This window comes from Musa acuminata, chromosome BXJ2-4, assembly GCF_036884655.1.
Source record: "Musa acuminata AAA Group cultivar baxijiao chromosome BXJ2-4, Cavendish_Baxijiao_AAA, whole genome shotgun sequence".
In the NCBI taxonomy this organism is placed as follows: domain Eukaryota; kingdom Viridiplantae; phylum Streptophyta; class Magnoliopsida; order Zingiberales; family Musaceae; genus Musa; species Musa acuminata.
Genome location: NC_088341.1, coordinates 31,963,057 through 31,987,560, shown reverse-complemented (window position 1 = coordinate 31,987,560; position 24,504 = coordinate 31,963,057). Strand labels below are relative to the sequence as shown.

General features: G+C 40.7%; 3 protein-coding genes across 3 annotated transcripts; all 3 read left to right on the top strand.

Moving 5' to 3' along the window:
- Positions 1 to 2,793: 2,793 nt before the first annotated feature.
- On the top strand, positions 2,794 to 3,756 carry LOC135609117 (uncharacterized). The gene is made up of 3 exons (XM_065102209.1): positions 2,794 to 3,022; positions 3,095 to 3,300; positions 3,371 to 3,756. The coding sequence occupies exons 1-3, from the start codon at positions 2,933 to 2,935 to the stop codon at positions 3,627 to 3,629; spliced, it is 555 nt and encodes a 184-aa protein (XP_064958281.1). The 5' UTR covers positions 2,794 to 2,932; the 3' UTR covers positions 3,630 to 3,756.
- Positions 3,757 to 7,054: 3,298 nt separating this feature from the next.
- On the top strand, positions 7,055 to 9,198 carry LOC135610326 (ethylene-responsive transcription factor ERF053-like). Its single transcript, XM_065104709.1, has 2 exons — positions 7,055 to 7,166; positions 7,234 to 9,198. The coding sequence occupies exon 2, from the start codon at positions 7,282 to 7,284 to the stop codon at positions 8,593 to 8,595; it is 1,314 nt and encodes a 437-aa protein (XP_064960781.1). The 5' UTR covers positions 7,055 to 7,166; positions 7,234 to 7,281; the 3' UTR covers positions 8,596 to 9,198.
- Positions 9,199 to 13,625: 4,427 nt separating this feature from the next.
- LOC135610325 (uncharacterized) lies at positions 13,626 to 21,438 on the top strand. The gene is made up of 8 exons (XM_065104708.1): positions 13,626 to 15,072; positions 15,145 to 15,314; positions 17,506 to 17,596; positions 17,718 to 17,875; positions 17,993 to 18,044; positions 18,159 to 18,241; positions 18,342 to 18,435; positions 20,542 to 21,438. The coding sequence occupies exons 1-8, from the start codon at positions 13,791 to 13,793 to the stop codon at positions 21,108 to 21,110; spliced, it is 2,499 nt and encodes an 832-aa protein (XP_064960780.1). The 5' UTR covers positions 13,626 to 13,790; the 3' UTR covers positions 21,111 to 21,438.
- The last annotated feature ends 3,066 nt before the right edge of the window (positions 21,439 to 24,504 follow it).

Genomic DNA, 24,504 nt, shown 5'->3' with positions numbered 1-24,504 from the left:
TATTTTAGCGTATATCACTTTATAACTATTGCATAAATGCATATATATATTGTGATGTCCTTGGATTTGTGCAATGGGAATCGGATCGTGATGAGATCACGATAATGAGATCGATTCACCTTTAAACACATATCCTAAATAATCCCGGTCATAGGTTACTCGAGAGGGACATCGTGATAACCGGATAGACTGGTGTGCTGTATACCCGTCCATATGATGGATGCAGCTGGTCTCATAGCTGCTCGTGTAGGGACACTAGGGATATAATACAGGTGCTCATTGGAGAATGAGTTCACTGATTGATCCGCTTACGGAATGCTGGATGGTTGATGATGCCTTATTGTCAGACAGCGATTCCGTAGTCCTAGTGGTGTATCTGGTCCTTAGACTTGAGACACCAAGGATGTCCTGTATGAGTGCTCCACTCTTTGATACCAGACTTATAGGTTTGGCTGTTCCCAGATCTAGTACAGCTGGTCATTGGGAGTGGTAGTCGACCTTACGAGGGCTATTGAGTGTCAATAGAGGATCATCCACTCTCGGCGTCATGAGAGGAATATCCTATGTGTTCTTGCTCAGACAAATCCCTGGCCAGGTTCATTCGGGTTGAGAGAGAAAGAGTTCTTCGGGAGAATCCGATTAGAGCGAGACTCGAGTAGAAACCGTATGGGTCTGACAGCACCATGCTCGATATACGGTCTCTGGGATATTAGATGGATGAGGGACTATAGGTACATGGTAACTGAGGACAGACGGGTCCAATGGATTGGATTCCCCTGTATCGTCTGGGGACTACGGCGTAGTGGCCTAGTACGTCCGTAGTCGATGAGTCGAGTGAATTATTACAGAGATAATAATTCACTGAGTTAGAAGGAGTTCTGACAGGTATGACTCACGGCCAGCTCGATATTGGGCCTAGAGGGTCACACACATATGGTAGGCATTGCGATGAGTAGAGGTTCGGATATGAGATATCCGACGGAGCCCTTGTCTTATTGGATGCAGATCCAATACCCACTAGGGAAGGACCCATTAGGGTTTGACACGGGATCTCTATAAATAGGAGGGATTCACAGCCTCATAGGCTAGAGTCTTTGCTTGCCTTTCCTATTCTCCTCTCCCTCTCCACCTCAGAGTAGGCTTGGAGTTTTGAGGAGCGTCGTCGCAACCCTACTGTGTGGATCACCGCTAGAGAGGAGGACGCTTGACCTCCTTCACCCTCTCCTAAGGATCTGCAAGGAAACAGGGATATACGATCTCCCTAGGTAACACAATCTACTCTATACGCAGTTTCATGTTTCGTGGACTTTTGCGCACCAATCTTCGCACGACGAACATCTCTTTGGGAATCGGGGATTTTTGTTTTCTTGTTCTTCCGCTGCGCATGTGATGTCGCCCCTCAATGATTTCCCAACATAAATGTGATGTGTAGGTTCATAATCTCGATAGGCGAGATAGAATCTTAGTAAACCCCATTAGTGAAGAAGTCATAAGGGGAAGGTTGTTAATTGACAACCGAAGTTTTTGGAAAGTATCAAAATAGAGAATATCGGTAGAGCTACCTATGTTAATCATGACTCTCTTTACTCAAACGTTGATCATCTACACAGAAACTATTAATGCATCATCATGATTCGGGTTAAGATACTCCATCTTTTCCTCGATGATTATATCTAGGTCATCCTTCTTCCTAGGGTGCTTTTCAATAGTAGAATGAGCATAAGCCTTACAACCCAAAGAGTTGTCTCCCCTCAAGTCGGGTCCACCACTCCTACTTCAACCTCTTACATGACTCCTCACGCTTGTCTAAGACCATTGCCTCAGTGGTAATATATTGATTGACCATTTGAAATACCTTTGGTATAATTATCAATGGTTTCTTTAATAACGATCAAACGAGGTAAGAGACCTTTAGCTCCATCGTGAAAATCTATATTATGAGTGACGAGTGGGCATCTAGCATGCCTCATATCTCACTTGTGAACCAAGTAAGAAAGTCTACTAATGTTTCTTCCTCCAATTACCTTATTCTAAAAAAGTGTTGCTATTGATAACCTCGGGCACATATTCTCGATGAAGCGAAGCTCGAATTCTCTTATGAGTTGGACAAAAGAATTGATGGTAAGTGGCTTTAGGCGAGTGTACCATTCTCGTATTATGCCTCTTAACAAGACCGAGAAGGTACGATATATTATGATATCTAAAGTATCACACAATAATATTTGGACATAAAAAACTGTAATGTGCTTCATCAGGTTGGCACTGCTATCAAATGCCTCAAACGATAAAAGATAAAAAATTATTAAAATTAATTTCTTCTAGATTTTTTAAGTGAATGGAGACCCACCTTAGGGTCGCTATTCACCTAGGTGCACTCGTGAATATATTTATTAATTTATCCTTAATTAAAATTAGAGTATTATATATGATATTAAAATTATATATTTGTAAGGATGATATAGCAGGAGTCTTGTAGATCGAGCTCCACTTACATTCATATAAATTCGAGAGGCTCGATGTGTGTGTGTGTGTTTTACCCTCTGATATTTTTGTTCAAATCTGTATCCAATCCATAATATTAAAGTAGTCAGAGAGAGGAAGAAGAAGAAGCATTCGATAGATAATTTATATATTCGTTCGATTTGGTGAGATGCGCAATTGTTAACGTGATCTGTAGTGATATATATATAAAAGAAAAAGAAAACATTAGGAAAGCGATGGTTAAGTTTGGTGCCGAACTTTACTTGGCATAGCCGTAAACAACAAAAGCAGCAATCCTACGCAACCCCTTCACCCTTCCGCCGGTGCTCAGTCAACTTCACAACCCTTCACCGCACACCAACCAAACCCCTTCGCCTCCCACCGACGCCACCTTGAAGAAGAGGAGAAGAGAGAGGCAGAGGCAGAGACCTTATCTGCTCGCTTCTGTACCATGGCATCCAAGCTGGTCCTCGCCCTCGTCTTCGTCTTCGACGTCATCGCCTTCGCCCTCGCAGTCGCCGCCGAGCAGCGCCGCAGCACGGTGAGACTGACAGCCACGCCCGCCTTCCCCCCCCCCCCGTCCATCTTGCTCGAATCTGATTTGGGATCGCAGGCAAAGGTGGTGACGGACTCGGAGAACACCTACAACTACTGCGTGTACGACTCCGACATCGCCACCGGCTACGGCGTTGGCGCCCTGCTCTTCCTCCTCCTCAGCCAGGCCGTTCTCATGGTCGTCAGCAAGTGCTTCTGCTTCGGCCGCTCCCTCGGCCCCGGCGGGCCCCGCGCCTGCGCCCTCCTCTTCTTCCTCCTCTCCTGGTACACACACACACACGCACGTACGCACGCATCTCCGAGGAGCTCGGATTGACTGCTTCTGCTGCTGCAGGTTGACGTTTGTGATAGCGGAGGCGTGCTTGCTCGCGGGATCGGTGAGGAACGCGCACCACACCCGCTACCGGAACATGTTCTTCGACGGCAACCTGTCGTGCGAGACGGTGCGCAAGGGCGTCTTCGCCGCGGGCGCTGCCTTCGTCTTCTTCACTGCCATTCTCTCCGAGCTCTACTACGTGACCTACGCCAAGGCGGCCGGCGACTCCATCATCCCGTCGTACGGCGGCTCTGTCGGCATGAGCTCCTACCACTAGATCTCCTCCATTGACTTGGATTGCTTGTTTCTATTGGTTCTTGCAGGCTACATCGCAGTGTCTCTTTTTCCCTTTGCTCAAACTTGCTTGTATGATCTACTCCATGAATCTTAAGCACATTAGCACAGAGCATGGAAAAGGATTGGCTGAAGGGCAGGTAAAAAAGCAAGAGAATTGATGCTTGCCAAGCTTTACAACTTTATTAAATATTTTATGATAAATTTAAATGTGAATAAATATTTTTTTATTAATATATAATAAATAAATAAAATATATAATAATTTTTAAAATATATATATATATATATTTACTTTATAGAAAATATAAATCATATTAATTTCTCACTAAATTATTTTGATAAGTCTATAATTTTAGATAATATCATAAGATATTTTAAAATTTTAAAAATTATATTAGTATCTCGTAAATTCGTGCTAATGCTAACCTAAATTAGTATCAAATGTCGAAGCTAGATATGATTTGAAAAAAATTTATGAGTCATATTTGAAATGTGTCTCGGATCATAAACACATCGCCTCGATCATCACTGTATTAGAGTAATTAAGTAATAAATTTTTTTATCGAAAAAAATAAAACAACCAGTAGCACTCTTTCATCGCTTCACTAAAGATCAACTTGAGACCCCTTTTGGGTCATTTAGAAGTTTGCTAAGTTTCATTCTTGAGCCTTCAACCTTCTAATTTGGATTCAACGCAACATATATGGAAGAAGAATAACAATGAGCTCTGAATCAGAAGAGACAGGCTTGTGGAAACCTTCTTCTTGCCAAATCCATTCACAGTCGTTGTTTTAAGCTTGCTGCAGAACAATAAGTTAATTTGGCATGGTGAATAAAAGGTGCTAAAGAAGAAGCATCACGAGGTTGCACTGACAAGAAATGGTATCCTTTTGACGTTTAGGTTGCGGTCGACATTGTCATCATGTTAATAATTCCTCGTGTTCATTTTCTTCATAGAGGACCACTAACTGCATGCCTTCGTTTAGAATTTGCCTTTCTTCTTCAAACTAGAAGAGGTGGAAGAAGATTTGGGGTGTTTAGTATTTATCATCAGTAATTTACTTTTCTTTTAATCCCTAAGGAACCTCTATAATTATATTTATGACAAAAAATTATTATTTTGCTAGGAAGATTCAATAATAATAATAAAATCATAAGTTCTATTCATTTGGGGTGGGCTATATGCATTTGTTATTAACCATAAAAAATTATATATTTAGTTAAGAGTATTTATAATTATATTTTAAATTTTTATTAAAGTCTTTTCAGGTATTCCCTTATGTAATTTCATTAGAATTGATAAATATTTTAAGATTTATAAAGATGATATTTAAAAAGGATAATGATTCATAATATAAGGAGTCGGAGCAAGAAAGGATAATGATTCATAATACAAAGAGTCGTAGATTAAATTTTAATATGAGAAGGAGTTTTTGGAAAAAAAAACTCAAAAATTAAATTTTAATTTTTTTATAAATATCATATCTATCTTTAAGTTTTAGTGTCGTAGATTAAGATTTAAGAACTACTTTGGATATTCTTGATTTTTTTTTAGTTTATTTAGAGAGAATGCTCTCTATGAATTAGAGAGCATGAGAAAAAAATATAAATTCTTTGATATTTATATAAGAGTGTAACTTAAGAATCTTATAATTGATTTTACATGATAAAGTAACAAACGATCTTATATAGATATTTTGGTACGTTCTATTTATTGATATTTGTATTTTTTTTTTAATATCGGAGTTCTTCTCTCCCTCTACAATACTGTTTTTGTATTAGTAACTATAATCATTTCACTCATTCTAACTAGCATATTCAAAAATCTTCTAAATATATGTTCATACAATCTTAAATGATTTCTCTCGCTTTATCTCCTATTAAAACATCCATTTCCTCTGTGCTACTCCTCTACTACAATTTCTCATATTTCTTTCTATAACATTTGGAGGTTTATCATATTATGCGAAAAATAATAATACTAAGATCATTCTTAATTAACTTAACACTAATCAACTGCTTATTTTTTACACAGTATCTTCTTCTCACAAAAGTCAACTACAACGCAATCCTTGATGTCCCAATGCTTTAAGCATATCACAATTAGCAGCACTAACACTAATCAATCATAGTTTGACCAAGATGTTTGAACCAAGACAAGGACGCGACTCCCACCGCCCTTCCATTATGGTTGACTCTTGCATCAATAAACGTAATGATTGTTGACATCAACCTCCAATTAGAGATGGTACATAACACTGTCCTTGGTAAGGTCATGGCTTACGGTAACTTACATTCTACTCTACGACTAATCTAAAGAGTTTCTTGGCGTTTCCTGAGGGCGACGAACACAATAGAGAGTTTCCCATCAGTACACTGTGGCTAAACATGAGACGAAGGAAGCTTGAGAGGTTTGAATAAGTACATGGTGGCGGAGAGGGGGGAGAGACAAGCGTCGAGCAGCGATAAGGTAGAAGCTGATATTTATGTGATTTGGTATCATATTAATATTGTTATTAGTAGTAATAATAATATGTGATATGACTTGAAGAAAACTCCAAGGATGATGAGGGCGGCCGGTGGATTACAACTCTGTAGTGCTTGACTTGTTCTCGGCGGCCATGGTGGAGTGCTGTTGTCTGCCGAAAGAGAAGGGGGTGGCTGATGTGGACTCCCCTACCGCAAAAGGGAGGAGAGTTTGGAGGATTAGTAGTAATATGCCGAAGGATAATTATGTAGAGGAAAATTACATATATATATATATATATTCCATAAATATAATTTAAAATTAAATATTGCATGAGATGGAGATTACCTTTTTCTTAATGTGAAATGTTGGGAAGGATGTCATATTGTTTATCATGTTTGATATCAAGTATTTATCTTATCATCTTCATTTCTGTGCAGATAAGCACAAAGGTCGTGTGAGCAGTGTAAAGCCATGGACGGTCGTGGAGCCGAAGCCAAGGCGGACATTGTTACCGTGATAGCGCCATTTTTGGAGAAGGGGGGGAAAGGGACGGGGACGAGACGAAACAATGACTCGAAGAAACGTCAAGAGTCGTGATCTGGCGATATCTGCATGGGAGGGATCTCAAAGTCCACGCGTATGGACCATGGTTCGCGCACGACACACCTGGGCTTGGAGATTCGTTCTTGTAGTCAGATCCACGGGAAAGTGAACATCGATGTCCACGTGTTCGACGTCGGATGGCCGATCGAGTCCAAGGGGCAACCTTGCTTCGTGGGGCCCGGCCCACCGACCTTTCCAGGGAGGCGCCAAAAATTCTTCTTAAAGCGCTCCGCGCACCGACCCCCTTCGGACCGTCACGACTCACGCAACGAATATCACACGACGCGTTGCTACACGCTTCGTCCCCTCTTTCCCCTCCTCCTCCTCCTCCTCCCCTTATAAGTGCCATTGGGCACCCTTCGTATCAGATTCGACCATCCCATTGGCTCACCCACCAAATCGCTCCTTCTTCCCGGCCGTCCGCTCCCCATCTCTCTCTCTCTAGGTAACTTTCGATTGAGTGTAGGCATTTTCCAGCTCCAGATTCCATCTGATTCCTTCGATTCTTTTAGCGTTCATCAAGAATCGAGCGGGCGGCCCGTCGGTTTGCGCTGCGGGACATGGAGGACTCGGAGAAGAAGGGGGGGAGCCGCGGAAGGAGGCAGAAAGGGAAGGTGCAGCGCGTGTTGCCTGAGAGCACGCCTCGAGGTCCGCCTCTGGTCGTTGAGGAGGCGGCTTCGGCGTCTCTTTGGCCGCTGAAGAAGATGACAAGCCCGGATCGGTTTCCTTGCTCTCCCTCGTGCTCCTCCAATTCGACCACCCCGGCTTCTTCGCCGCGCCCTCTCGCCTCCGCGACGCCCATCTTTCCCTTCGCTTGCGAGGATTCCCTGCCCGCGCCACTTTTGCCTGCTTTGGGTGCCAGTCGATTTCCGCGGCAAGAGCAGAGCGAGCAGCAGATGATCTCTTTTGATCGAAGTCGTCGGCATCAAACTGGAGCTTGTCCACCTTCTCCGTCGTTTATGACCGAAGGAGCTGCCGCGATGGATCGGGAACAGCAGTTGCAGCAGCAGAGGTATCAGGAGCGGCTCCTCAAGCACTGGAGCGAGGCGCTCAACCTCAGCCCGCGAGGCAACCTGGCGATGATGAGTCACTTGGCGAGGCGGCGATCGTTGGCATCGCTGTACCCCGGAATCTTCCAGTCCTTCATGCTTCCCCCTCCGCCCGCGCCAGCGAAGCTGTACCGTGGCGTGAGGCAGCGTCACTGGGGCAAGTGGGTGGCGGAGATCCGCCTCCCGAAGAACCGCACCCGCCTCTGGCTCGGCACCTTCGACACCGCTGAAGCCGCGGCCCTCGCATACGACCGCGAGGCCTTCAAGCTCAGGGGCGAGAACGCTCGGCTCAACTTTCCCAACCTCTTCCTTGGCAAAGGCGGTGGCGGTGGTAGCAGGGATGGGGCCTCTTTCTCCTCCTCTTCATCCTCCGCTCCCGCCACTCCGGGAGAAGCCAAGCAACACCAGCAGGATGAGCCAAGGCAACCTTCTCAGTTGGAATCCCGATTCAACACTCCACCTGCTACTGCTGAGACCACAGTTTATGGTGACATGAGCAGCGTTGCAGGCTCGCCATCGGGAATGCACGAGCCCGCAAACCTCGGAGCAATGGTGACCACGCCGCAGCCGACCGAGATGGTCTGGGGAGACGCCGACGAAGCGTGGTTCAGCACCTGGGGTCCGGGGAGCTCCGTGTGGGACGACGTTGACGGAGCTAATAGCCTCCTCCTCCAGTCCCGGCTCACCACCATCCCCGAATCCGACATGGATTACTCTGATCCTACAGCGTCAGCAACGACAACAGCATATCAGGATACTGACACCCCTGCCTCCCCTTCCTCTGCTCCTCCTCATCCTCCTTCCTGGTTTATGTGGAAGGAATGATCGTGGCCTCTCTCCCTCTGCTTCATCTGCACTGCCGCATGGCATGCGGTTAGAGATCTCGCACACACACACACACACACACATAAGAAGCACAGTTGATTTAGTTAGGACAGTTCACCGGTTGCAGATTTTTATGGTTCAGCCTGTGAACATAGGAACCCTACATGATTCAGAACCGATGTCTCTCAGCAAGCAGTCTTGCATACTTCCTTTTCCTGCTACACTTGGCTGCATATTTTTTTCAGGCCACACCAACAGCAGGTTTACCATCTTGCCTTCTCTTTTGCTTCTCTCTCTTTCGTGTCACACAGTATTTGATCTCATTGTCTAGCTTTAAGCACTTGCTGTAGTACATCTTTGGCCTTTCATCCACCATGTATGCAAACTATCTTATCTGTTCACGCGTATATTAATGGTCTAGTAGTACAATTAGTAATCAAATAATAACAAGTCTGAATCAAACTAGTTAGCATTAACATACCTTAGAGCCTTGAAGTTTAAGAACTTGTTATATCGTGGATCAAATTTGGTATATGTAATTTGATTGTTTTCAATCTTTAGCAATGTGTTGTTCATCCTCTTTGAATATACGATTGTTTCTAATGGGTTTTGCCTTAAAGACAAGAGGAAAGTATGATGTTGAACTTTGTCAATCCACCAGTGAATGATACATAAGATTAGGTTTTCTTATTTGGGTAGCTCATTGCTGTCTCAAGATACTCAAAACAATAGATTGGATTGACCAAATTGAACTATCCTTTGGTGTTTCCCCTTTTATGCCAGCTTTACTACTTCCTCAAGGTGACTAGGGTACTTGACAGATGAAGCCTACGCGATGTGGCAGCAATCTCTCTGGGCCTGTTTGTTTACTCACTCCAACCTCAGTTAGGGAAGGGGCCGGGAAAAGATGGGACAGATTGATCTCTGCCATTAATGGCTTGTTGAGTGCCTAACAACGTAGCATTTTCACCATCCATATTTACTTATATTCTATACCATTATTTGACACTAATCAGGTTCATAATTGATGATTTTTCGTATTTAGATTATACTTCTTTCTAATTAGATTCAGCCTTCTTCATCAGTTCAATCAATAAATAGGTGGACCATTTTGATAGCATGTCGTAAAGGGTTAAAAATAGTCGGATAGCACTCATGCATGTTACAATCACAACTTGTTACCGTTATATAGGTAATGAATATTAAACTATGTGATTAATGAATGCATAATTACTTTTAGAATAATAATGTCAAGTAGCAAATAGTTAAAAATGTCTCCTTTCTACACCTTTATGGGGATCCTATTTCACCAGCCAATTAGGTCAGGAAATAAGGGTTGAGTATTTGTGTCCTAAGTCAAATAGGTACTTTGAAGCACACAGGCAGGCCGGTCTATAGGTAGGCGAGAACACGACTTAAGTGTGGCTTTCCTATACAAGAGAAGCAAACATACAAGCGGAATCAACCTAATTATTCTATATGAGATATAATCACAAGTCCCTAATTTTAATGACAATGTCTAATTGCATTCTTCTAATTTCTCTCTTTAAACCTACATCTCAAGTTTGGTTAGACAGATTCGAAATGACATCAGAACAAGAGGCTAGTATGCTTGTCCACCTCTTTCGTAAGAGATCATAGCGATAGAAATAAGAATAATTATTGTAGAAGCTTTATTGAAGAAGAAATGAAGAAGCTTTATTAAAATAATAGCTTGAATATATTAACATATCCTTAGAGATTTCCTCATATAGTTGGGAAAATCTTATTTTCTCTCTTTCAAGGATATCAATCTTGGATCGATGTAAAGAATGGTTTACGAGCCAAGGCTTCGTGAGTAGGGCAAGAGCAGATTGTGCTGTTGTTGCTATTGTTGTTGTTATGACTGCGACGGTGACACTACAGTAGAGGAGAAAGCTGCAGTAATAGAAAAAGCTATAGCAATACTATAGTAGAGGAGGAAGTTGCAGCAGAGGAGTAAGTTGCAGCGATGTTGTAGAGATGCTATAGCAGAGGAGGAAGCTACAGCAGAGGTGCAGCAGAGAAGAAAACATACAGTAGAGGAGGTGCCATAATAGAGAAGAAGGCTGCAACAAAGGAGGAAAGGTGGGACAGTGCTAGTGAGCGTACCACTTGAGACGCCACAACGGAAGGGAACAGACGTTGGTACAGAGTGGCAGTGGAGAAGATAGTTGTCGTTCGCAAAGGAGGAAAGATTTATCATACCGATGGCATGATGGAAAAGCAGTAGTAGAAAACTTTTTCTTTTACCGTCGGAGGTGGAGAAGCAACAGAGTCGACAGCGAGAAGAGAGTTTGCTCTAGGTAAATGGCTCTGATATCATGATAGAAGATAAGAACAATTATTAGAATCGAAACCTCTATTCTCATGTGTCTATGGGAATTCAAATTCTTTGGAGTAATGCATGAGATGGATGAAAGGAAAAAAGATGTCTCAGCTAAGGCAACAGTAGAGGGATACGTACATGGACATCAACAGGAATATGGAGACATGCACTAAATCATGGAAGCCAAGAAGGTGACGTGCCTGCTGTAGCAGCACCAACTCGCATCCCCATCCCATGCCGCCCAACACCGTGCAAAAGCATGCCAATAATGGCAAAACGAAAGCTACAACAATGGCGGAAGCCCAGGGGAAACGTCAAGGTCGGGAGACAGTGGCACGTGCAAAGATGACTCCCCACCATGGCAGATTCTCTCTCTCCCCTTCCCCTCCCATGTGCCCGACCCTCTTCCATTGTCTGTCTCCCCCCTCAACTCGCTCCCCCATCATCCCCCCACCACACCACTTCAACCCTCATTAATGGCAAGCTCCTCCTCCTCATCATCACCATCGTCTCTCTCCTTCTTCTTCTTCTATCAGTTTTCACATCATGCATGCATGATGATGGCTTGTTTCTCCGAGGACAGCATGCCTACGAGTGATTGCGATGTGGTTTTACGTTGATGGTAACTTCTTCGAAGTAAAGATCGATGAGTTCTGATCTCTAAGGTCCCCTACTCTGTGTGAGTCAGGCCCAACATTACTGCTGCAATGGGGTACATGAGGATTCAAATGGCAGGACCACTAAATGATCATTAGTCCAATATCGCAGAAAGAGATGCATACTTCCCGTGATTCTTCACCTACCTGTTTGCCATTTAACTGCTTGGATCACAAACACACCTACAGAAAGAGAGAAGCTGAGAGTTCTTAATCCATCCTATACAAGTTTTGATTGTCCATGCTGGTTGTTTAGGTGCCTTTTCAATCATTCATTGCAATTCACAGCTTTTAAAAGTGAGCTTAAGAGCAGGTGATCATGTGGGTGCACATGACAACATGGAAGCCAGCAGAAACCACCATTCACTTCCACTTCACAAGGAAGGAAGCTTCTCTTTCCAGTTATATCACCCCAGCCAGATCAATAGCATCCAAAGCTTTTGCACCTCTGCATCCAAGGTTTCCCTCTGGGCCGGCCATGTACTATGTATGTGTGTATGCCATCTTCCCCTTTATCTATTCCATGCATGATGGGAAAGACAACCACTGAAACCTCAATATGATCTGCTCTGGCTGCTGCTTCACCTGGAATGCACAAAGAAAAAGAAATCCAAAGTCAGAAGTTATTCCCTGATGAAATGAAAGGCATCACATGAAGGATCCAATATTTTAGTCATCCTGCAACATGCAAGTGTGACCGTGGAGCTTTCATGGGTTTTGGTCATCCTCCATCTTGGAAGAAAAGGAGAAGGGAAACCTGGGCCTTCTTACCTTCTCGTGACTCCCAAGTGATGCCAGTGGTGAAGGTGGCCAACTGCACACGGTCCCCCATCATTTCTTGCGACCCTAATCTCTCCCTTTCCTCCATATGAACAGGCCGGACGCCGAGAGGACTAGTTGTTGTCGGAACCAAGAACTTGGATCCATAATTCTACCCCCTGAGCCACTGTGCTCGAGGAAGGGGACCAAAACCCCTAGCAAACGCATCTCTTCACCCTAACGCCCTCCTTTGCTGCTCCTGCTTACATATTACTGGTATTCGCCAATTCGATGAGCGAGAAGAGAGTGCAGCATCAGAATGCGGCATGCAAATTTGCAAAAGAGAAGGCGGAACTCGGATCTTTCTTGCGACCACCGCTCAGACGAGGAAGGGAGGAAAGACCTACGAATGGGGGGAGAGGGTGGCTCCGCCATTAATAGTCTCAATCATCCGGTGGTGCTTGTACCTCGCCTGCTGTAGCTCATCACCATTGACAAAAGAAGCTTGTTTGATACCTTTCTTTGCAGCCTTTTTCTTCTCCGTTACCAGGATCCCTGTGTTGTAGGCACGTAGGCTTTTCGTCGACCACTCGCTTTAATCAAAGACACCACCACGCTAGCATGAATGCATGCGGTAATGTCTACGACCGGCTACGTTTCCCTTCTCTCTTGTTTTGAGACCTTTCGCTACCGCATCATCCAACTCTCGCTGGGTCGTGGTGACGGATCCGATTAGGAAGATGCCCGATACCCGAGTTAACCCACGACTTGGATAGCGAGGATGTGACAATGGCTAAGCCGTGATTTAACTCGTTACCGCAACGGCTCTCTCCAGTTAATTAATAGACCTATCTAAACTAATTAATGTCATGAAGAAAATTGATCACACTGGAAGAGAATAATTCGTCTACACGAGGAATACAAATTATCTCAAAATCCACGTGATGTTCACGTGTCCTGTAGCACGAAATCAAAATCCACGTGAACGCCATGCAGATTGAGATACACCAAGGAATTTATGGGATATATCATTTCTACTAATGACTGTGATAGATAGCATGCAGAGTTTGGGAAATTATTATTATTATTATATTATATTATATTATATTTAAATTCTAATAATGGCAAAATTGTGTTTTGTTTCAGTCTTGGCAACGATGAAAGGTTGCGTAGCAAAGGGGCGGTCCAAGTCATCTACTACTCGAGTGTACCGTACACTGCTGGCGTATACACTGTATACGTCTACGACGGCGACTCTCTCCCCAACGACAACAACAATTACAAACTACAGCAACAGCAACAGCAACGACATCGTGTCCCCTCGGTCTTCGCTCCCCCTTCTCTTCCCCCATCCCATTCCGTTGTAGTATAAATCCCTCCTCGAACCGCTCTCTCCCCCGCTTCGCGTCCATCTCCCGATCCGAGTACTCGATATGACGATGAGCAGCAGCAATTCGCCGGGGGAAGAGGGAGACGAGGAGGAGTTCTTCGAGTCCTTGGATCGGATCCTCTCATCGTCCTGCTCCTCTACCTCCGCCTCTGCCTCTGCCTCCGCCTCCGCCTCCGACGACGAATCATCTGCCGTCGGGCGTCGCCGCCGCGCCCGCCTCCGCTTCCCCTCGCTGTCCTCCCTCGACGTCTGGTTCTCCGCGCCCGCCTCGGTTGAGGAGCGCCGCCGACGCCTCCTCCGTCACCTCGGCCTCGCCGGTGACCCCGCCGTCGCCAGCCCCAGGCGTGGCGGCGGTGCCTTCGGCCCGAGCGCGCATGCCGAAACGGCGAGATCCGTCTCCTGCGACGGCCTCTGCCCCCGCCCCAACCCCGTCCCCGTCTCCGCAGTGACCCGCTCGCGGTCCGATGGTTCCGCGGTTCCCGGTCACGTGAACGAATCTTTACCCCAGCAGCACCACCAAGGAACGATCCGTGCGCCGTTCTCGAGCAACCCTGCTCTTGATGCGCGATTCCGGTCCTTGTCGACCGGTATTCTTGAGGTCTCCGAAGGCGATCGTCGGATCATCGGCGGAGACCTGTGCGATGACCCGCGTTGCTTGATCAAGAATCTCGACAACGGGAGTGAGTTCGTGGTGGAGGAGTTTTACGAGGACGGAATGTGGAATACACTCAGTGAGGTCGGGACCGGGCGGCAGCTTACAATGGAGGAGTTCGATAGGTGCGTCGGCAGATGTCCCATTGTTCAAGAACTAATGAGGCGGCAGAATGTGGAGGAAATCACCAACAGCAGCGGCTCCGGCGGTGGCCCTGCTGGTGGGGCTGTTGCTGGCGGAGGATCCACCGGAGGGATCAGGTCTAAGAAGAGGGGAAGTTGGCTCAGGAGCATCAAGAATGTTGCAGGGACCATGGTGGCCGGAGGGCACAGCCACGACCGCAAGAGCAGCGACGAGAAGGATTCCTCGTCAGAGAAGGGAGGGAGGAGGTCGAGCTCGGCCACTGATGATAGCCTGGATGCTTCCCATGGCCTCCATCACGGCCTGGAGAGAATCAAAGTTCGGCAGTATGGGAAGTCCCAGAAGGAGCTCAGCGGTCTATGCATGTGCCAGGAGATTCAGGCTCATAATGGGTCCATCTGGAGCATCAAATTCAGTTTGGATGGGCAGTACTTGGCAAGCGCAGGAGAGGACTGTGTCATCCATGTGTGGAAGGTATCAGAGATTGAAACGAGGGGGGATTTGCTGAATGAAAAGGCTTCGCCAGAGAATGGTAGTCGCAGTTCATTTGTTCTGGCGATTGATAATGGTTAACTAGATCTCACATTGTCTTTGGCTTGTGCAGAGGGGAACCACTGGGAGAATAATAGAGCAAGGGTCCTGGGCAGTAGGAAATCTGTGTGTTCAGATCCTTTTATGGTACCAAAGTATGTATTTGCTCTTTCAGATAAACCTTTGCGCTCCTTCCAGGGACACCTAAAAGATGTCCTTGATCTCTCTTGGTCCAAATCTCAGGTACATCACCATTCTCTAACTTTCTTCTTGAAGATGAAATTAGTTATGTATCTGGACAATAGGTGATGCGGAATTTTGTTTTCCAGCATTTAAGACTCATGATAGAAATGAATAAGTAATGACTGCCGTCTTGCTTATGGATGTAAATAACCTGAAATTTATTGCCATGATCATCTTATACTTCTCATATGTGAATCTATAGCTCGAAGTCGATGAATAGAATCTTAAACCACTAATCTTGTTGTGGATATTGTCAGCTTTCTTGGTGTAAAATTTGGGTTGAACCTTGGAAGGTCTTCAAGGGAATTGAAAATCCAAAGTTCTTTAATTTTCAGAAATTGCGGGAGTCTGTTTTTTTTTTTTTTTCAAAATTTTCAGATGGGATCAGATTTGCAGGTGATATCCTGAATACATAATTTATGCTAGGGATAAGACGTAAGTGCCCATTTACATTAATAGGGTCCAGTGAATCACTAGATAGAGAACAGAGATGCAATCTGTTTCTTGTCTCTATGCAATATAACTTTTCCAGGAGCGGAGGACATGCTCAGCTATTGGTTACCAGAGTCACTCATTCACCTTGAGCTGAGAAGTCAAAACTATCGCCCTTGGTCTACATTATCATATTTTAGCTCAAATATACATTTTGAGGTTTAATCTAATTATATGTTCATAATATAATATGGAGTATAATTAGTTTATTGAACCATGAGTCTATAATATAAATGAGATATTTACCTTTGTTATGGTATCTATTGTGCTGCTCTTTAGGAGGTAATTTTGTAAAATAATAAGTTGCCCAAATCTAATGGTTAATCATGGTCATGAATGGTGTCAATGCATTTCCAGATATGAAATAATTTTATGATCTTTATCCTGTTGACTTACTAGAAGCTAAAATCATATATTCTTTATGGTACTTCACTTGTTGACTGACTAGAAACTAAATTATGTGATATCTGAAAATTATCATCATGTTATTTGATATTAATAAATGAACCTGCAGAGGTTTCTTATTATGTGCTAGTAATTCTCACATCGTAATATGAATTTTTTGTTAATTAGCTCATAGAACAATTTTAGCTGTGTTTTTTTAATCTTTGACCAATCCTAACATGATTCAGGGTAGGCCAGTCTAGAATCTGATCTCCCTCAGTAGGAATTTGGTGGTTTTAACAGAAACCATCTTAATTATCAATACAGATTAGTTGGTTGGTGGAACTGCCAATGAAACTTTGTGAGATATAAAATCCTCAAAGCAGTGCTAATTGAATCAAGTTTTCAGTAGAGTATAAGTTTGAAAGTTAAAAATATTTAAACAACTATTATGAAGCTTGATGAACATAGTGCCATTAGGATTCCCATTCAGCTATCAAGATAATGATATTTAAATTCTATTCCAAGATAATATGGTCAACATACCTGAAGACATTCCACCTCATGGAAGATATATAAAAATTGGACTTTTATAATTCAAATGACTCAAATTAATCGAGAAGATATTCTGATCTATATAGAAATGAGCATGTCTGTTGTAATACTATATACATTATCTGGGGTCCATTTTATACAATTTTGAGAAATTCTTAGGCCTATTTTGTACAATTTAAAGAAAACTCAAACCTGTTAGATGTTCTATATTTTGATGGCATTTTGTTATGACTGATTTGAACATTCAAAAATTGTGAGCTCAGCATGACACATTTTTGTCACTTGAAGAGCAGCTAAGCACATCAGTCTCTCAGTAACTTAAAGTCTGGGAAGAATGTCAAATGCACTTTGTCTTACATTTGTATGTAAATGATATTTCTCAGAACTTGAACTTTGACAATCAAGTCGCAATCAAGCAACTTTAGGATGGACTCAAGGGTCGCCTTATGTATTACTTATATCTCGGGATAAGCTAAATTAACCTTCTGAAATACTTTGGTTTGTCAATTCATGATGATTTGCTAATTGACTACTTTATTACTCATCAGATATCATTGATGTAGTAAGTTTATTTTTCACACCAGATGTTTGTTAGTTTCAGAAATTCTGTAAGAAGTAGCTGCAACTCTTTAGATTTTCTTTTTTTCCATTAAGTGGTATTCAATTTCCTTGAGGAAGGTATTGAGATAATGGTGACTAAACATTATGATTTTTGTGACACTCACTTTGTTAAATGCTGCAACTGGTTTGATCATTTCAGTATCTGCTTTCATCTTCAATGGACAAAACAGTGCGACTCTGGCACATGTCAAATAATTCCTGTTTAAAAGTTTTCTCTCATAGTGACTATGGTAAGTTGAAATTTTGTTTCAGTGGTATCTCGTAACTTAATCTATTTTTTCTTATATTCACATCTCCCTTGTAGATTCTACTTCTGTTGTTATAATGCTTCTTAAATCTGGATTTGTGCAGTGACTTGTATCCAGTTCAACCCTATTGATGACAGGTATTTCATCAGTGGATCTCTTGATGATAAAGTTCGGATATGGAGTATTCCAGATCGTCAAGTTGTTGATTGGAATGATTTGCATGAAATGGTCACTGCCGTTTGTTATACCCCTGATGGCCAGGTTTTTGAACTGGACAATTAGCACCTTATCTTTTTTAGTTAAATATTTTATCATTTAAGTTTTAACTTTATTTTGAGACTTGTTTTTAGTAATGCTCTTATCTGTTGCATTTTGAAGGGTGCTCTAGTTGGTTCACACAGGGGGAATTGTTACCTGTATGAGACATCTGGTATGAAGCATCAAATACTCCAGTAATTTGTCTGGATCAATCTAAAATGAGTTGTTTGCTGTCTTCAATTTTATCAAAGCTTGTTTTGTCTCTATTCTTTTTTTCCTTTCTCAGATAATAAGCTTCTTCAGAAAAGTCGTGTTGACCTGCAAAATAGAAAAAGGTCATCAAGGCACAAGAAAATAACTGGTTTTCAGGTACTACTTTATTAAAGGTCATTAAGATCTTGAGGTTCATATTAACGTTGAACTTTAGTATATGATATGGCTACATTTTCTGATTAGTTTCATTCAACAGTTTGCCCCTGGGAGTCCGTCAAAGGTGCTAATAACATCTGCAGATTCACGAATACGGGTTATTGATGGTGATGAACTAGTCCACAAATTTAAAGGTAGAATTATATGTTCTGTACTTAGTACAAGAATATTTCGAACCATTGCCTTGGTTAAGATTATAAAGGAGCCAGTCTTGATTTCACCAAGTAAGGTGATCTCATAATCATATAATTGTTGTATCCTCAAGTTCTGAGCAATTTCCAATTATGTCACTTGAGGTGCTAGGTCGTTGAATAACCAGCTTAATAGAAAGAATACTTCCCTACAGATCACAATATTGGAGACACCCAAACCTTTTGCATGCCATCATTCTACTTATGGGTATCATTTAGCAAAATAATAATATTCTATCGGACTCCTCTTTAATGATTGAACATTCTCCTATGGTCATCATTTATTTGCAATTATTATTATTTATATATTGATTTCCTTGTTATATTTAAAGCAAGTTTAAATTCTATAATAATCATAATATTAACTAGTGCTTTATAGTTTTGTTCCCATAAAACACAATGAGAAGTTTATGCAGATGGACCTAGTGCTATATTGTCCAGTCATTAGAAAAGTCGGTTCTTCAGACTTTTTTTTTTGGCATATTAAAGGAGTAATACAGTTTGCTGCAATTGCTTTTATCAACTATCTTCATGAAGATAGACCTATTTTTAGGATAATGACTAGGGGACCAATTATTTTTCCATATCAATGAAGCAATTTTACCATGTGATTGACAAAGTATAACATTCCTTCCAGTTTAAACATGGAACTTGCTAAGAGCAGAGTTATACCAACCATTAGCTTATTAAATTACCAGTCCTGGATAGATGCAAATTTGTAGTTTTTCTTCCTGTATTTCCTTTATAGTCTGGGGATTTGTCATGTTCAACACATTCACAGTTGTTTTTCCTGCATTTCCTTTATAATCTTGGGATTGGTTATCTTCAACATACATTTGCTTGTCAGATATGCTTCTCAGTCTAGGTCAATCACCTTTACTACTACTAAAGTCGTAAGAAATTATGTAGACGAAACATACTCTTCTTTCAGGCACAATTAGTGGGATACTTATTGGAGTAGTTATATACCCTGTATGTTGGATAATGCTGTATGACTAGGTATTAACATTGTGAAAATGACAGAAAATAGTGCACAGGTCCATAAGGGTTATCTTTAGCTAAGAATGATCTTGATTGCAGGACCTCTGGTGTGTTTAAATTTTGTGCATGATGTGTTGGATTTATTTATGTTTTTCAGTAACTGAAGAATGATGATAGTAAATCATCAGTTAGAAAGCATATTACACTTTTGTCCAGTGCTTTAGGGAAAGGTCTTTTTTTTTGTTTGGTCACGTGAAATTACTTTAGTCAGAATATAAATATTCATTGAAAAGAAAATTAAAAAAATCTGAAATGCTAATTGCTATCTTATGACCACAGTCACAATGATGCCTATCATACATTGATGAGTTGTGTGTTGTTTTCAAATATATATGTTCACCTTTCTGGTCATAGATACAAACACATTGTTGCATTAAAAATTTTGAACGAAGAGGCCATGCGTCAGTCTTATTCTTTAGTTGACTTATATGATCCCACATTTCTTTTAAGCTTAAAATTAGTTCTACACCTCTTACTCTTTTTATTTACTTCCAATTACTATATATTTTTGCCAATAGAGCATTTTTATTGTTTTTCCAACTTATGCTAAATGGAGTGTTGCAATGAACATATTAATTCAGATATGGTATTATAAGCATGCAAACGATTCTCCTCTTCAGGGTCTCAGATTGTGTTGCAACTTCAACTAAAGGCTGGAAATGCATCTTTTATGACTATTTATGGTCCAAGTGAATTAGTAGATTGTATTGCCTAGGTGACAAAAATGTAGATTTTTGGGAAATATTTTCGTTTTTATCTTCATGGTACATAATTTTCATATTTTTTTCAGTACATCTGTGCCACTTATACGTTGTTCGAGGAGGATATTCATCTTTGTTCTTGTCCTTTTTTGATCTTTAAATGTCAAAGGCTTTCCGTTGCAAACTTGGACTTAATTTATTTTATTCTTGTAGCTATTTTGAGGGCTGGAAGGCCTGTGATATATTATGGAAGTAACTCAATCATTTTTCTGCAACTTCTTATGTAAGTTACACATTTTTGTTGCAGGGTTTCGCAACACAAGCAGCCAAATATCTGCGTGCTTGACTACCAATGGGAAGCATGTCATATGTGCTAGCGAGGACTCCCATGTCTATGTATGGAGACATGATGATTCTCAAACAAGCAGAAGAAATGGTGTTGGTGCCACCACCATCACACATTCTTATGAATATTTTCACTGCCAGGGTGTGACTGTGGCTGTTCCGTGGCCAAACACCAGTAGTATGAAGATGCTAAGAACTTGCTCCAGTAAACAGTGTGCGTTGAATATAGAATTTCAAGCCAATGCACCATTGGTGGCAGAGAACAACAAAACCCAACAGCAAAGTACCATTCACAATTCAAGTTTAAATCGACTTAGTGATAGAAATTCAGCCACTTGGCCTGAAGAGCTCATGACAGTCAATAAACAGAGCCCTAGATGCAATGGCGACTTCTGCAATGGAGGCATGGCAGCACAATGTAAGTCAGCCTGGGGATTGGTGATTGTGACTGCAGGTCAGGGTGGTGAAATTAGAACTTTTCAGAAGTTTTGGCTTGCCAAACCGAGTACAGTGACTTCTACTGCTTTGTGATGTTAGTAGTATCCATCGGTTTCCAATCGAAGGTTGACGCTTTTACAGATTAGATCTGTGGGTAGCTTGATTGATTTGCAGAAGGGCCCATGCAATGACAAAATATCGACAGAAATTTCAAATTTTATTTGCCCAAATATACATCACATCTGCAGCCAGCCAATAGTGATCGTACAAAATGGTAACACGAAGTCTCTTCATGTTCATTTTATTTCTTTTTACTGTGTTGTAAGCTGTAAAGAAATTGCAAGATTGGAGAATTATTATGGTCTTTCGGATTTAAGTAAATTGTGGTTAACATTATAGGTATAAACGTACTATTCTGAAACTCCTCCCATCCAATGCTGAAAGCATATATTATATCATCTCTGCTACGAGTATGTTGAAAGCATCATACGCAACCCTACAAGTGATATGACAGCTTAGACTAGTATCTATTTCTGGACACCAACCAGTTCATAACTCCATGTCTGATCTGACGAGAACGAGCTAATAAAACTGTGATGAAACGATGCCAGTTGCAGTCGCAACAGCAGTGGTCGAAGCAGACCTGAGGAAGAATGATCTAAGATGTTGCGACTGTGATCTCCATCAAACAGCAAATAAAGCTGTTGCTATGATGGTTGAACTGTGTCAGTACTACTGATATTGTTCGTTAAAAAGCAGTTCCGAAGGCAATGCTCTTGGATCGCTTGTTCTTGCGACCTCGACTGACCGGACCGTTGCCAAGTGTCTCCCCTTGGATCCAACGCCTTCTACACGCCTTTCAGAGGGGTTGGGGCTGCGATCGACTGTAATTATTATAATAGCAAAACTTGGTGTTGGTGGAGTCGCACCTCCGGCACTTCGACGTCGGCTAATGCTACCTTTCTTTTCTACTACCTTTACACGACCGTTGCAGTGCACAGATGCCGACTACGCGTGGCGTACGACCGTCGTAGGCCACACACACGCCACCGGACGACCTCACTAGCCTTCGGCGTTTCGTGACGTCGGTCGTGGCTAGCAGATGCCGCTGCTACTGTATTGTCGCACGCAGTGGCAATGGCCACAACCGCGTAGGTAGCGGTGCTGCTGCAGTCGCCGCATGCAGCAGCAGTGATCGAAGCCGGCGCAAGCACGGGTGCTGTCCAAGTCACCGCAGCTGTCACGTGCCGCAACTACCACAAGGTTAATCTATAGCTCTTTCGCTGTATACACAGTCGTTGTTCGTGATTGGACTAATAAACACCAAAGATCATTATCCTTAATAATACTATTATCGATAATAAATTATTAATAATGATCCATCGATCAGAAATCTCACATAGCTCGTAAGTAGACAATAGGATTGACTAGATAGAAAAGATATTATAGATCATTCATAAATCAAAATCAAATAATATAAAATGACTTTAATACCAATTATAAGCATAAAAATCATCCTTATGTTTCTATTATACGAAAATATTTAATCTTAAAATCTGAAATCAAATAATGATAAGTTAAATTTACGAAGTATATCTTTCGATGCTATTAAAAATGCTTTTATCTGATTTGTGGGGACACTGTCGTTGGAGATGAATACGATAACGATATCAATATGTAATGAGAACTATGCTTACCTTCCCCATTCTTTTTATTCATCACAAAATTATTATGAGTGATGAATTAAGAACAAATGCCATATCAGAGACTAGTTCGCGTGACTAAACATAGATGAGAGAAGATCAGTAATATTTCAATAATATCATGTATCCACTTTGTGTGTGATTTTAGTCCATAAAAGATATATCTTTTTATATATAATAGTAAAGGGTCTATGATAAATAATTAGGAGAGAGTCTCTCTTATCAAGTTCATCTACTAAATAATATTATCATAATTAATTTTTTTTATTTAAATTAAAATTTAATTATATCCATAATATATTTTATCAAATTAAATAGTATCACATAATCTAATAACAATCGTTCGAGTTTCTCTTTAGTTTCTATATCCAAAAAATTATGATTCAAATCACATAATATAATAACAATTTTGCTTGTGTATGTTCAGAAGAACTTCAACATCCAAAGTTAACATCAACAAATTCTTTTAAATCATTGCCTTTGAGAATTTACTTTCAACTTTTGTTTTCACTATGGTCTCATAGGCCATAAAATTGACTAATGTATCTCTCAATCCCCCTTCAAAATTATCTATTTCTATTACATTCTACTAGGATTTCCATCCCTATTCTACCATCCAAGATAGATGACGATCAAACACTCTGACCTTTTCCTCAATAATGGGTTAGGCCTCTCAATCTTGAACCTCACCCATACTTCTTGCTGTAACTTCTAAATCCACTCAATCCAAGCATTCCATTTCCACTGCCTCATCCAAATCCTCTCCCTCTATCGAGCTTAAATCCTCCTCTTCGTAATGTCTCCACCGACAATCTTAACAGATAGAATTATTAGTGCACCCATAATTGAAATGTCAATTGAGGACCCAATACAAATTTTAAGTGTTTAATAATTTTTTTTAAATAACATGTGGCTTAAATGCTATATTACAAATGTTGATGTTTTCTCAATGGTAATATTTGTATTTCAACATTATTTAAAAATTTAAAAAATCTTATAATATTATTATTTAAAATCACAAGATTATCAATTTGACTTAGTGAGAAACCAATATAATTTATGAATGTGTTTAAAAATATATTTATACTTTTAATATACGGTTGGAAAAAAGAGTTTAAGTGAATGTGCAATTGTATAATATTTTGAGTGTTAAATAAAATAAATAAAAACTATTTTAAATATATATTGACATAAGTGTTGTTTGGTAAAATTATATTTTAAAAATATATTAAATATTAATATTTTTAATATTTATTCAAAAGTGATACATATTTTTTATTTAAATAAATAAGTAAAACAATATAAATAAATGTATGTATGTATGTATGTATGTATGTATGTATGTATGTATGTATGTATGTATGTATGTAGTCTTATAAAAAAATTTCATATGGCCCAAATATATAATAAATAAAAAATATAATCATATAAATAAATATAAAATATTTTTTAAAAATATATAAATAAAATATCACCTTATAGAAAATATAAATTATGTTGGATCCTCGATAAATTATTTTTAAAACTTTATAATATTAGACAAAATTATAGAGTACTCTTGAAATAAAAAAAATATATATTAACACCCCATAAATACTAAAATACTAATACTACTACATTAGTCGAATATTTTCAATACAACATCCAAGTCAAATATGATTTAAATTTTTTTTATCAAATATTAATTTACTAAATAATATTAAATAATAAAACCATATTATTATTATTATAATGTTCAAAGGAGCCCTTAATTTTTTTTTTACGCATTTTTAAAAATTCTTTGA